Below are 12,856 nucleotides of genomic sequence, written 5' to 3'. Positions count from 1 at the left end.
ATAGTAGTGTTACTATCTACAAAGCTCGACTTGTCGCAAAAAGGTTTTGACAAGTTCAAGGTGTTGACTACAATGAGATTTTCTCAACTGTAGTGATGCTTAAGTCTGTCTGAATCATGTTAGCAATTGCCACAATTTATGAAATTTGGCAAATGGATGTAAAAACTGCATTCCTGAATGGGTTTCTAGAGGAAGATTTGTATATGATGCAACCAGAAGGTTTTATCGATCCAAAGGGAGCTAACAAAGTGTGCAAGCTCCAGCGATCCATCTATGGACTGGTGCAAGCATCTCGGAGTTGGAATATACGCTTTGATAAGTTGATCAATGCATATAGTTTATACAGACTTGCAGTGAAGCCTGTATTTGCTAGAAAGTGAGTGGGAGCACTACAACATTTCTGATAAGTATATGTGAATGACATATTGTAGATCGGAAATAATGTAGAATTATTCTGCAAAGCATAAATGAGTGTTTGAAAGGAGTTTTTCAAAGAAAGACCTCGGTGAAGCTGCTTACATATTGAGCATCAAGATCTATAGAGATAGATCAAAACGCTTGATAAGTTTTTTTTCAATAAGTACATACCTTGACAAGATTTTGAAGTAGTTCAAAATGGAACAGTCAAAGAAAGAGTTCTTGCCTGTGTTACAAGGTGTGAAATTGAGTAAGACTCAAAACCCGACCACGGCAGAAGATAGAAAGCGAATGAAAGTCATTCCCTATGCCTTGGCCATAGGTTCTGTAAAGTATGCCATGCTGTGTACCAGATCTGTTGTATACCCTACACTGAGTTAGGCAAGGGAGTACAATAGTGATCTAGGAGTAGATCACTAGACAACGGTCAAAATTATCCTTAGTGGAATAAGGATATGTTTCTCGATTATGGAAGTGAAAAAAGGTTCGTCGTAAAGGGTTACGTCGATGCAAGTTTTGACACCGATCTGGATGACTCTAAGTCTCGATCTAGATACATATTGAAAGTGGGAGCAATTAGCTAGAGTAGCTCCGTGCAGAGCATTGTAGACATAGAAAATTGCAAAATACATAACGGATCTGAATGTGAAAGACCCGTTGACTAAGATACTCTCACAAGCAAAACATGATCACACCTTAGTACTCTTTGGGTGTTAATCACATAGCGATGTGAACTAGATTACTGAATCTAGGAAACTCTTTGGGTGTTGGTCACATGGCGATGTGAACTATGGGTGTTAATCACATGATGATGTGAACTATCGATGTTAATCACATGGTGATGTGATCTAGATTATTGACTCTAGTGCAAGTGGGAGACTGAAGGAAATATGCCCTAGAGGCAATAATAAAGTTATTATTTATTTCCTTATATCATGATAAATGTTTATTATTCATGCTAGAATTGTATTAACCGGAAACATAATACATGTGTGAATATATAGACAAACAGAGTGTCACTAGTATGCCTCTACTTGACTAGCTTGTTAATCAAAGATGGTTATGTTTCCTAACCATGAACAAGGAGTTGTTATTTGATTAACAAGGTCATATCATTAGTTGAATGATCTGATTGACATGACCCATTCCGTTAGCTTAGCACTCGATCGTTTAGTATGTTGCTACTGCTTCCTTCATGACTTATACATGTTCCTATGACTATGAGATTATGCAACTCCCGTTTACCGGAGGAACACTTTGTGTGCTACCAAACGTCACAACATAACTGGGTGATTATAAAGGTGCTCTACAGGTGTCTCCTAAGGTACTTGTTGGGTTGGCGTATTTCGAGATTAGGATTTGTCACTCCAAATGTCGAAGAGGTATCTCTGGGCCCTCTCGGTAATGCACATCACTTCAGCCTTGCAAGCATTGTAACTAATGAGTTAGTTGCGAGATGATGTATTACGGAACGAGTAAAGAGACTTGCCGGTAACGAGATTGAACTAGGTATTGGATACCGACGATCGAATCTCGGGCAAGTAACATACCGATGACAAAGGGAACAACGTATGTTGTTATGCGGTCTGACCGATAAAGATCTTCGTAGAATATGTAGGAACCAATATGGGCATCCAGGTCCCGCTATTGGTTATTGACCGGAGACGTGTCTCGGTCATGTCTACATTATTCTCGAACCGTAGGGTCCGCACGCTTAAGGTTTCGATGACAATTATATTATGAGTTTATGAGTTTTGATGTACCGAAGGAGTTCGGAGTCCCGGATGAGATCGGGGACATGACGAGGAGTCTCGAAATGGTCGAGACGTAAAGATCGATATATTGGACGACTATATTCGAACTTCGGAAAGGTTCCGAGTGATTCGGGTATTTTTCGGAGTACCGGAGAGTTACGGGAATTCATATTGGGCCTCATTGGGCCATACGGGAAAAGAGAGAGAGGGCCTAAAGGGTGGCCGCACCCCTCCCCTTTGGCTAGTCCGAATTGGACTAGGGAGGGGGGGCACCCCCTTCCTTCTTTCTCCTTCTTTCTTCCCTTTCCTTCTCTCCTACTCCTACTACATGGAAGGGTTCCTAGTTGAACTAGGAAAGGGGGAATCCTACTCCCGGTGGGAGTAGGACTCCCCTAGGGCGCGCCATAGAGAGGGCCGGCCCTCCCCCTCCTCCACTCCTTTATATACGGGGGTAGGGGCACCCCATAGACACACAAGTTGATCATTGAGATCGTTCCTTAGCCGTATGCGGTGCCCCCCTCCACCATATTCCACCTCGGTCATATCGTAGCGGTGCTTAGGCGAAGCCCTGCGTCGGTAGAACATCAAGATCGTCACCACGCCGTCGTGCTGATCTTGCGTGTGCGTAGGAAATTTTTGAAATTACTACGTTCCCCAACACTGTGCTCATTGCAAAGATCGATAGCTCGTCAGAGATCGATAATCCTGCATTTGAAAGATGGGGAGGCCAACACGGCTTACTTCCAACGGCATGCCAGGCATCGCCAACGGAAAAATATCATCTTGTCTCTTACCTCCGAGGGGCATGTCTACACAGGGCAGGACAGCATCGCGGCTGCAGTGGATGAATACTATGGGAAGCTTTTAGGATCTGTTGTGGACAGGACCAGCACCATCAATTTGGAGGTGTTGGAGTTGCCATCCAGAGACTTGGCACATTTGGACGCGCCTTTTTGCGAGCAGGAGGTGGAACGGGTCATCAAGGCAATGCCCTTGGACAAGGCTCCAGGGCCAGACGGGTTCACAGGCCAATTTTATGCAACCTGTTGGACGATCATCAAGGACGATTTCATGAGAGCCATTGGAAATTTTACGAGGGCAACGTGTCGGGTATGCAGGCTATCAACAAAGCTATAGTCTCCTTACTGCCAAAGAAAGCGGGAGCGGTGGACATCAAAGATTACAGGCCCGTCAGCCTAAACACGGGGCTGTGAAGATTTTCGACAAGATACTCGCCTCCCGACTAGCTGACGACCTACCGCTGCTGGTGGGCAATCATCAGAGTGCATTCGTGCGCGGCCGATCCCTGCAAGATAATTTCATGTTGGTGCAGGCGATGGCGTGCAGATTACACGCCCTGAAGGATCCTACGGTGCTTGTCAAACTGGACATCTCCAAAGCGTTCGACTTCGTTCAGTGGCCGTTCTTGCTCGAGGTCCTGACGCACATGGGTTTCGGCATGAAGTGGATATCTTGGATATGCGGTTTGCTTGCGACCTCGTCCACGAGAATTTCGGTCAATGGTACGCCCGGCGAAACAATCTTCAACTGTCAGGGGCTAAGACAAGGTAGCCCACTTTCGCCGATGCTGTTTATACTGTGCATGGAACCACTTCAGAGGCTGTTTGCACAAGCAACGGCGAGGGACTTGTTGGCTCCACTGGCTCGGACTGGGTTGAAACATCGGATCTCAATGTATGCGGATTATGTGATGGTTTTTCTGAAGCCCAAGGAAAGTGGCATGCGGGCCTGATCGGCGATCCTGGACCTGTTCGGCCATGCATCAGGCCTCAGGGTCAACAGGCAGAAAAGCTCTCCGCTGCCGATCAGATGCACCCAGGAGGATTTGCAGCTGTTGTCGGATGTGTTGGGCTGCGCGATCGCCAATTTCCCCTGCCGGTACCTGGGTCTGCCTCTATCTCTTCGTCGGCAAGGTGGTGCGTAATTCCAGGATCTGGTTGAGCAGGTTGCGTCGCAGCCGTTTTGGAAGGCGGCCTCTCTACCCAAGAGTAGCAGGATGCTCTTAGTTCAGTCGGTTCTGTCTGCCATTCCGGTGCATTCCATGCTTGCGATGGGTCTGCCGGCAAAGACGACCAAGGCGCTTGTGAAAACATGCAGAAGCTTCCTATGGTGTGGGACAGAAGATGCAGGTGGAGGCAAGTGTGCAGTAGCTTGGGACACAGTATGCCGACCTAGATGGGCAGGAGGTTTGGGAGTGATCAACCTCAAGTGGATGAATATTGCGCTTCAAGCGAAGTGGGCGTGGCTGCAGCGTGCATATGCTACCAGACCATGGGCGGAATTCAAGTTCAGCATCCCTGAGGAAGCCAGAGCCCTGTTCCAGGTAGCGGCAAGAGTGGAGCTTGGAGATGGCAAGACAGCCCTTTTCTGGGAGGACAGTGGTGCCACGGCTTTTGGCTTCAGGAGCTGGCCCCGTTGATATATGACAAAGTGGCAAGGAGGGTGAGGCGCACAAGGACAGTGGAGGAGGCAATGCTACACGCCTCATAGACTAGAGATTTTGGGCCGAACTTGAATGTGCATGAGCTTGGCCAGTTCTTGCAGCTATGGGTGCAGGTGGACGGAGTAACTTTGGAGGGATAGCGGCCAGATCAGCTTTTGTGGTCATGGGAGAAGGACGGTCAGTTCTCGGTCCGATCTGCGTACGCGGCTAGGTTTTCCACGCAGATTGTCTCGCCCACTGCATCCTTCACCTGGGCATCAAGGGCTCCTCTGCGGTGTCGTTTCTTCGTGTGGCTTGCGATTATGGGCAGAGTGTGGACCGCGGACAGGCTGGCACGGCGTGGCCTCCCGCACCAAGACGCTTGCCCGCTATGTGATCAGGAGGAGGAAACCGCTAACCATGTTTTGGTCGGATGTGTCTTCGCGCGTGAAGTATGGGCAAAGGTAGGCCTCATTATGGGCATGATTGGTTTGGCGCCTGCCCAAAGCGAAGGTCTACGTGTGTGGAGCACTCGGGTGACAAGGTTTGGTAAGTACACAAAGACGGCGCGCGCCATTCAGACTCTGGTCCTATGGGAGCTGTGAAAGCATCGTAACTCGATCGTGTTTGATGGTAAGTCCTCGGATGTGCGACATGTGCTGCGTAGAATTCAGGCAGAGGGAGTTGCATGGAAGCAAGCAGGAATCCTGCATGCGGATCTTAACATTCTACCAGTAGACGTAGAGGTAGAGGGGTGGGCATACAGTGAGTAATCCGCTCTAGCTAGCAAGGTGGACCGTGTTGTATAAACGCAATGTAATTACTGTGGACGGGGCTTCTTTCCCCCTTTCTTCTATTAATATATGATACGCACACTCGTGCGTATTCGAGAAAAAATTAGTAGTGATAATGTACAAAATGGGGGTTTACATCAAGCTGATGTTAGAAGTCACTAGGTAAAAATGTGTACATTTCAATGATCATTCGTGCATTATCTATCCAAGATGACATGCCATCCTTCAGAAAGATCTTGTTGTGCCACGCCGCGAGACATTACAACCATCATGCGCGCGTCCATCGCCGAGATCTCTTTGTGCCACGCCGTCGATGCGGTAGATATAACACCACTCCATTTCTTGGCCCCTCCAGCTAGCACCTGCTTAAAACCGATGCCTCGGGAAGGGAGAACGACACTAAATGCGTCGTCATCGTCCGATCCGGGAGACCCAAACCTAAGGTTTCCCCAGAACAGCCCGAGCGAGGTGAGGCAGACTAGAACAACGATGCCAAAGACGCCGCCATCGTCCGCCATGACCAAAGTCGACGTGATTTTCACCGGCAGTCTCGCCACTCCGATCCCGCAACTAGCTGAATCCGTGTGGAGCCACGCCGTAAAGACGTATCCCAGTGTGGCCGGAAGACCAAGATAAGATCCGCCCAGCTGCCACCGCGCCGCCCGCAACCCGGTAACCGTGGCCGGCCTTGAAGACCCAACCAAGTCACCGGCCAGCACGGAGCCATACACAAGGACAACAAAACCAGGGTTCTTCTTCATTTGCAGTACATTAGCGCAGCTCTGGAGCAATGTCCATAAACATATGCCTAAACAAATTATATGCATCTCTAAGCAGCATCTAATTTACATAGTACGTAGTACTCTTGTTGCATCTCTACTTATTTCTACCATACAGGTGCCACCACCAGTTCAAGCCATCCTGAGACGGCGGTCCACTGAACCATAGATTTCTGAAAGACATCTAGGCTAGCTATCATGGTCGGCGACCCATGTGGAGAGAGCGTAGAGCACTCTGCCTTTCCACCCCTGCAGCAGCCACTGGTGATCCACGTCGATGAGGAAGTCCTTGTGGTAGTGCTCCCTCACCTTCTCCCTCACCATCCCGACCACCTCCGGGTCCAGCGGCAGCTGCCGGAGCCCCGCCCGGCGGTTCCGCACCTGCCACTGCCTGTACGTCTCCGGGCGCTCCACCCGGTCCGCGCCCTCGCAGGCGATCACGTTCAGCGCGCCCGGCCCGATGAGGTCCCGCTCGATCAGCAGCCGCACGTCGTTGTCCCGCGGGATGGTCGCGTCCAGCATGTCGAAGTGCGCCGAGTAGAAGAACATGGCCTCCCTGAACCGCGTCACGAAGAAGGGCGCGCCGTACGCGCCGTTCGCCACGCACTCCACGAACACGTCGGGCCTCATGTCCCGGATGTTCCGCAGCACCACGTCCCTCGGGCTCGGGCCGCCCGTGGTCACCGCGACGCTGTCGTCCATCAGGTTCCGGAGGCCGCACTGGCAGTGCACCACGAACACCTCGTCCGGGTCGATGCCCAGGTCCTCGCCGCGCACGGTGTCCCACCTGGCCGTCACGCCGTGGAACTTGAACGGCACGCCCAGCTCGCGGGCGCAGCTGCTGAGCCGGCGGCCCGTCTCCTCGACCTGGCGCGCCGGGCGGAACCCGGGCTGCGGGAGGTCGACGCCCGTGATCCTCACCTCCGGCGGCCCGCCGTCCCTCTGCGCCAGCCACCGCATCAGGCCCGGCCACTGGAGCCCGTACTGCACCCCGAAGTCCACGATGTGCAGCCGGCGCTTCCCGGCCACGGCGTTCAGAATGGTCTTGTTGGCGAACCCGAAGTTGGCCTTCTTGAAGCAGCAGGCCGCCATGAACAGCTTGTACGCCTTGAGGAACTCCACCACCGAGGTGCGCTTGGCCACCAGCGACTGGTAGACCTGGCTCCCCGTGCCCGCCAGCCGCGCCTCCAGCCCCTCCGCGAAACAGTGCGCCAGCCTCTGCGTGGCGTCTCCCGTCGGCCCGGAGTGCTGCTTGATCTGCCTCAGCAGCTCCGTCGCGCCCCGGCGGTCGCCCGCGGCCACGGCCTGCGCGCAGTGGACGAGCATGGTGCGCAGGTCGACCGCCTCGCTCTTCTTCGCGCGCGCCGCCTTCCCGCTCTTCTTCTTGGCCTCATTGTCCATGGCGAGGCGCAGCTCCTCTATCCCCTGCATGCACGTCTCGTACCCCTCCAGCATTATTTCGTCGAACATCTCGCGCGCGCCAGTTTCCTCGATGTCCGGCATCATCAGCTTGCTGCTCCTGGTGGTCTCCGCCTCCAGGTCGTCCTCGTCGTACCTGTACCTGCGGCCCCGGCCATTGCCGGACGGCGGTGTCCCATTCGCCGCCTCCTCCTTCTTGACGGTGGAGCCGCGCTCCTTGCCGGGGGTGGCCTCGAGGAGGGTGTTGTTGGTCGGCAAGAACTTGTTGGCCTCCTCCATGCCCTTGAGGAAAGCCGAGTTGAGCATGTCCATGTCGCCACCGTTGCTGAAGAAGGCCGAGAGCAGCCCGACCTGGCCACCGTCGCCAGCGGAAAACATCGCCGGCTTCCGCTCGGCCCCCTTCTCCTCCGCCGGGCCATTTAAGACTGCCGAACTCTGGGTGCCCGGGCTGCCGCCGTTCTGGCCGAAGAACGCGCCGGCCCCGTCGGCCGCGCCCATGAGTTGCGTCGGGCTCTGCTGGAACCCCGCAGCCGGGGCGTCAGCAAGGAACGAGCTCCTGGCATCCTCGTCGGCGGGGGAATCGGGGACGAGGCCGCCGAACACCATGTCGTCGAGGTAGGGCGGGGAGCGGAGGAGCTGGGAGAGCTCGAGCGGGTCGTAGGGCCAGGAGGAGTTGTTGGTCTCCTCGGAGGAGGACGTTGCGGCGTTGCTGCTGCTGATGGCGTTGCCGTCGGAGGAGGTGGTGCCGTTGGGGGAGCCGGAGGAGGAGGTGGTGGTGTCGGAGATGATCTGCTCGTAGGGGCGCTGGGCGTCGAGGATGGCGGGCTGGTCGGGGTACTGGTAGAAGAACTTGTCGTCAATGTCCTCCTCCATGAGCATGCGCGAGATGAAGTCGAGGTCGACGTCCGCGGCGGGGGGCGGGGTGGGCGGCAGGTCGAGGAAGAGGGACGGCGAGAGCGGCTCGAACTCCTCCGGCGTCGCGTCCATGGCTGGTAACCTCGAGGTGAAGCGTGCGAAGTGCGACGAGGTGGAGCTATGGATTGACTAGTTGCAGGGATGGAGTTGACATGGGGGAGTTACTGGGGTTGGGGGACGGACGGGCCGGGGTGGGGGTATAAAAATGGCGGCTAAGGGTTTGAAAGTCCAACCGGTACGAAGGTTCGAGGAAGGAAGGGTGTGGCCCGGCACGGAGACTAGATCGCGACCGTGGCTGAGGCGACCGAGGGAGGAGACGACATACCAGACCACTCTCGTCTCTCCCACAAAGTGACAAGTCGCAACACCACAACACGGTATAGAAATCAACAAAGTTACTTTCGCCTGCGGATGTGGAGTTTCTACACCCGGGCTCAAATGCTCCTGGGTGGATAGTAAATTCGAAAAAATAGAAAACAAATCCAAAAGATTCTGAATTTTTTGCATGGAAAATTTTAAGGAATGTTTGGAGTGTATGCAAAAATTCATCACGAAATCACATTGGTGGAAGGCATGGTAAAAAAATAAAATCAATGCTCTGAAAATTTTACTTCCAAACACATTTTGGAGCTCTGATTTTTTTTTCAAGACTTCCACCAATGGGTTTCGTGATAAAACTTGGCATGCACAACAGAAATTTCCTAATGTAAGTTTACTGTTCACACAGGGATCATTTGAGCCCGGATGAGCTACTTTCGCTTGCAGTGGCACTTCATCGAGCACCAGGCAAATCAATCGACGACATCTTATTCTTTTTTTTTTTTTTTGCGAAACGACATCTTATTCTTACCTGAGGAGGAGGCAGAGGAGAAGGTCCGGTATGGTAGGCCACAGAGAGTTTGCCAGGTACTTCCGTCTTATTTCTCAAATGGATGTATTCAGTATTTTTATTCGAATGATAAACTTTTTTGGACGGATGGAGTACTAAGACAAATTCTTGAGTCCGAAATGCAGAGGCTTGACTTCTCCTCATCAAATACCCAAAATACCCTGGCATGCAAATATCTCCCGCTGGGTGCAAGCCGTGGCGCACGTTGGTTACCATTCCAGACGCCATGGTGTCCTCTCGCTGCGCCGTCCTGCCCCACCCTGCCGGAGTGGCCCCTCGTCGCCGGCAACACCTACCCGCACAGGCGTTCTGGGGGACGGAGAGGAGGCGGCGGAGGCGGCTCGTGAGCTTCGAGGCGCCGCCTCGGTGCCACAAGATGTATGTTCCCGGTAATTCTGCACTACTTTGCCTTCATCTTCAATTCTCGAGCCCCCTGTTCCCCGAGGGAAAAGCAATTAGATTGATCCGCTCGGCCATTATATTTCTGTAGCAGCTAAAGCAGAGTAGCCAAGTGTAGTTGTGAAAGAGCCAAATTTCGACAATTACCAAGCAAATTTCTGTTCTTCCGTGTGCTAAAACCACGAAAATCTTATGGTTCGACATATGCAAATCGGTTTCAAATCTCAGTCAGGAGTTCGAAGCATGCTCAAATTAATTCATTCACTGTAACACTAACAATACTACTGTAAATAGCTTTTGCCAAATGATGTGGACTGAGCCAGTGACATGTTTCAGGCTTTGGAGAGGGCTCACCAGAGAAAAAGGCGGCGATTAGTCTGCTGAACTTCTTCAATTACCTGGCCGTCAGGATTGTGCTGGCACAGCTTGAGGTTACCTACCTTCTAATTCCTCTCATAATCTCCCTTGAGAGTCTTAGATTTAGTAAAAGCAACACAATACTTCAGTAGTAGTACTACTTTTTCCTTTGCAACTTGATTTGGACTGAGACAACACTACCGTATTTGTTATACTCGATGCACAAATTATTACTTGCACCACTGAGAGTAGGATTTTCGCAGCCCATTGAGAGAAATAAACATACCCTAATAATACTGTTGGGTACCTGATTCTTTATTTATTTTATATGTTTGAGGGACGTTTTGGTGCCATCTAATAGCTGTCCTTTTTATCTTCCTGTGAACAATTTTTCCGTCAGAGTTACAACCGAGAAGCCTATGTTGAGCTCAAGGAGTTCACCACCCGCAACTCCGTGAACGACGCTGATAGTTTCTGCAAAAACCTGATCCGCGAGTCGCCAAGACACAAGGCATTAGGTAACATTTCTTACCCCTTTTCCAGATTTAGGATGATATACGGGGTAACCTTTGCCTATCCGAGTACATGCTTATCGCTGAAGAATTGAGTGTGGTAGCAGATTTATGATGCCTGTTTTGTTGATCAGAACTTAATCTAAGACAAGTATCAGTTCTGAACTAACTGTCATGCACTACAGTGGTTAAGTGTTGGTGCTCTTTTAGTTTTCATTTGATTGTCTGCTTACCATTTCTCATGATGAACATTAGTCTTGGACAAATTTACTGACACCTCACTGCCTTTGTTTCACCATGGTAACAGCTATGAGGATTTTGGAGGTAAGCACCTAGAACAATTTAGAAATGGCAATCTTCTGAACTTTGGTCTGGCCCAGGGTTTGCTCATGCATCTGCGACCGCAGGTTCGATCGGCTTATATGAAGAATGATTTCGAGTGGGACAACCTGAAGAAGCTATCGTTCAAGGTTGGTTTTTTCCACCCCCCGAAGTATTATTATCACCATCAAAAAGAGACCATTCATTGTTGTTTATTTCTTGCCTTCCATTGTGCTTGGGCAGATGGTTGATGAGGCCAACATAAAGCTCATGAGGGATTATGTCCTGGAGACCAGCCACATAGAAGACGACGAGTGAAGATATCACATGTATCCTCGGCACGTCCGCCGTGCAGGCCTCGATCGATCGACAGCTCTGCACACGCACATGATTTGGTTATGTTCTTTATTACCAAGTGCAGTTCAAACTACGTGTATTTTGTTAAAAATATTAGCACTTTCTCGATTAATCTAATCCACGAGTAGACAGTAAACATGGCAAATACGGTATGCATCTCATACCGATACCTAACCATGTGAGCACGTACAGTACATAGAACCGAACGATCTATGAACATCATATATACGGCTAGCACATGAACAAGCAAACAGGGGATGAACGAGTCATACCCTCCGGTTGGCCAGGCCAACGCGGCGGCGGTAGGCGCAGCCTCAGCATCAGCCAAGGTCTTCTTCTTTGCAACTTCGTCGTCAGCCATGGAGTCGATGTAAAGGAAGTAGTGGAAGCAGAGACGAACGAAGACGAGGACGGATCGGGAGCAGTCGCGTCGAGACGCTCCCCAAAAACCTTATTGCCGTTCTCCCGGGCAGGATCTTGAACGACAGGGTTCCGGAGGCACCTGCTCTCCCGACCAAACGTGCACGCGGTCATCAGGATGGGATTGCCGGAGGCAGCACAGTGAGAGGAACAGTAGATGACAGCTAGGGTTGTATGAGAGGGAGTGAGTGAACTAAGTTAGGGTTCACTCCACTGGCCAGTACCTTCTTATATAGGCCGTCGAGTAGATGGGCCTGGGCTCAGGCCCATGACTGAGTCCGCGAACAGCCCACGGTCCAACTTCTCGGACAATGGCACTTCCGTAAACGACTCGTTAATTAATACGAGATCAATTAACCATTCTTGACCGGCAAAAATAAGCTTCGGCTTGGCTCATACCCGCAACCCGCGACATGCGCGCGCGCGTCGTGACGAGGCGAGGCGAGGCGGGCGGCGGCGGAGGAGGAGGAGCACGCGTGTACAACTCCTATTCCCAAGCTCCCAATAGCAAGTGGTGGAGCAGCCCTTATAAAGAGGTCTCACTCTTTTTACTGTAGCAATATGGTACTAAACTTCCCACACTTCCCACCACTTGCCGTACACATGCATGGGCCTTAGAGATTAACTAGGGATTATTGTCTTATATGGGCCTAAGCCCACCCATAATCCATCAATCCCCCACCAGATCTCGAGGCACATAAGTTTGTCAACTGTTCCAAACAATGTTTGATATACCAGAATTTTCAGTGGAGACTGTTAAGCTGAACTTCCACCTAGAGCAATGGGATTAGACTTCTTCACAACTGAACAATGGACTATGCCTTGAATTGTCAGTTTGGCGTGTAGAACTTTTGCCCATTGTCAGCTGATACGTGACTGCCGAAGGCTAAACCCCATGGGTGGAGCTTATCAGTCATACTCCGTACCTTCTCATGAGCTTCCTAGAGATCACCCAATCTCATAGACTGTGACCAGCAGTCGGGCTCACATAGGTGTGTTCCTCCAAAGAATGCTCTGTAGGTTAGCATCTTGCTTACGTAAGCTTTGGAACACATTAAGACAAAATCAGCCTGCCTTATA

At 51.2% G+C, this 12,856-nt stretch overlaps 2 protein-coding genes across 2 annotated transcripts; one reads left to right on the top strand and one right to left on the bottom strand.

Annotated features, from left to right (window-relative positions):
* Nucleotides 1-6,158: 6,158 nt before the first annotated feature.
* Nucleotides 6,159-8,679, bottom strand: LOC123162016 (scarecrow-like protein 34). Its single transcript, XM_044579825.1, has one exon. The coding sequence runs from the start codon at nucleotides 8,591-8,593 to the stop codon at nucleotides 6,377-6,379; it is 2,217 nt and encodes a 738-aa protein (XP_044435760.1). The 5' UTR covers nucleotides 8,594-8,679; the 3' UTR covers nucleotides 6,159-6,376.
* An 865-nt stretch (nucleotides 8,680-9,544) lies between these two features.
* LOC123158959 (chaperonin-like RBCX protein 1, chloroplastic) lies at nucleotides 9,545-11,468 on the top strand. Its single transcript, XM_044576773.1, has 6 exons — nucleotides 9,545-9,799; nucleotides 10,146-10,240; nucleotides 10,567-10,684; nucleotides 10,986-11,002; nucleotides 11,086-11,148; nucleotides 11,243-11,468. Exons 1-6 carry the CDS (start codon nucleotides 9,577-9,579, stop codon nucleotides 11,315-11,317), a joined length of 591 nt encoding a protein of 196 aa, XP_044432708.1. The 5' UTR covers nucleotides 9,545-9,576; the 3' UTR covers nucleotides 11,318-11,468.
* The last annotated feature ends 1,388 nt before the right edge of the window (nucleotides 11,469-12,856 follow it).

The sequence above is a fragment of the Triticum aestivum genome, chromosome 7B (genome assembly GCF_018294505.1).
Source record: "Triticum aestivum cultivar Chinese Spring chromosome 7B, IWGSC CS RefSeq v2.1, whole genome shotgun sequence".
NCBI lineage: Eukaryota > Viridiplantae > Streptophyta > Magnoliopsida > Poales > Poaceae > Triticum > Triticum aestivum.
The sequence above is the reverse complement of the archived record's forward strand: the minus strand, read 5'-3'. Positions and strand labels throughout refer to the sequence as shown.

Coding starts and splice junctions, on each gene's coding strand:
- LOC123158959 (XM_044576773.1), top strand. CDS start 9,577: ATGCAAATATCTCCCGCTGGGTGCAAGCCGTGGCGCACGTTGGTTACC. Junction 10,241..10,566: donor TTGTGCTGGCACAGCTTGAG/GTTACCTACCTT, acceptor TTTTTCCGTCAG/AGTTACAACCGAGAAGCCTA. Junction 11,149..11,242: donor TGAAGAAGCTATCGTTCAAG/GTTGGTTTTTTC, acceptor GTGCTTGGGCAG/ATGGTTGATGAGGCCAACAT.
- LOC123162016 (XM_044579825.1), bottom strand. CDS start 8,593: ATGGACGCGACGCCGGAGGAGTTCGAGCCGCTCTCGCCGTCCCTCTTC.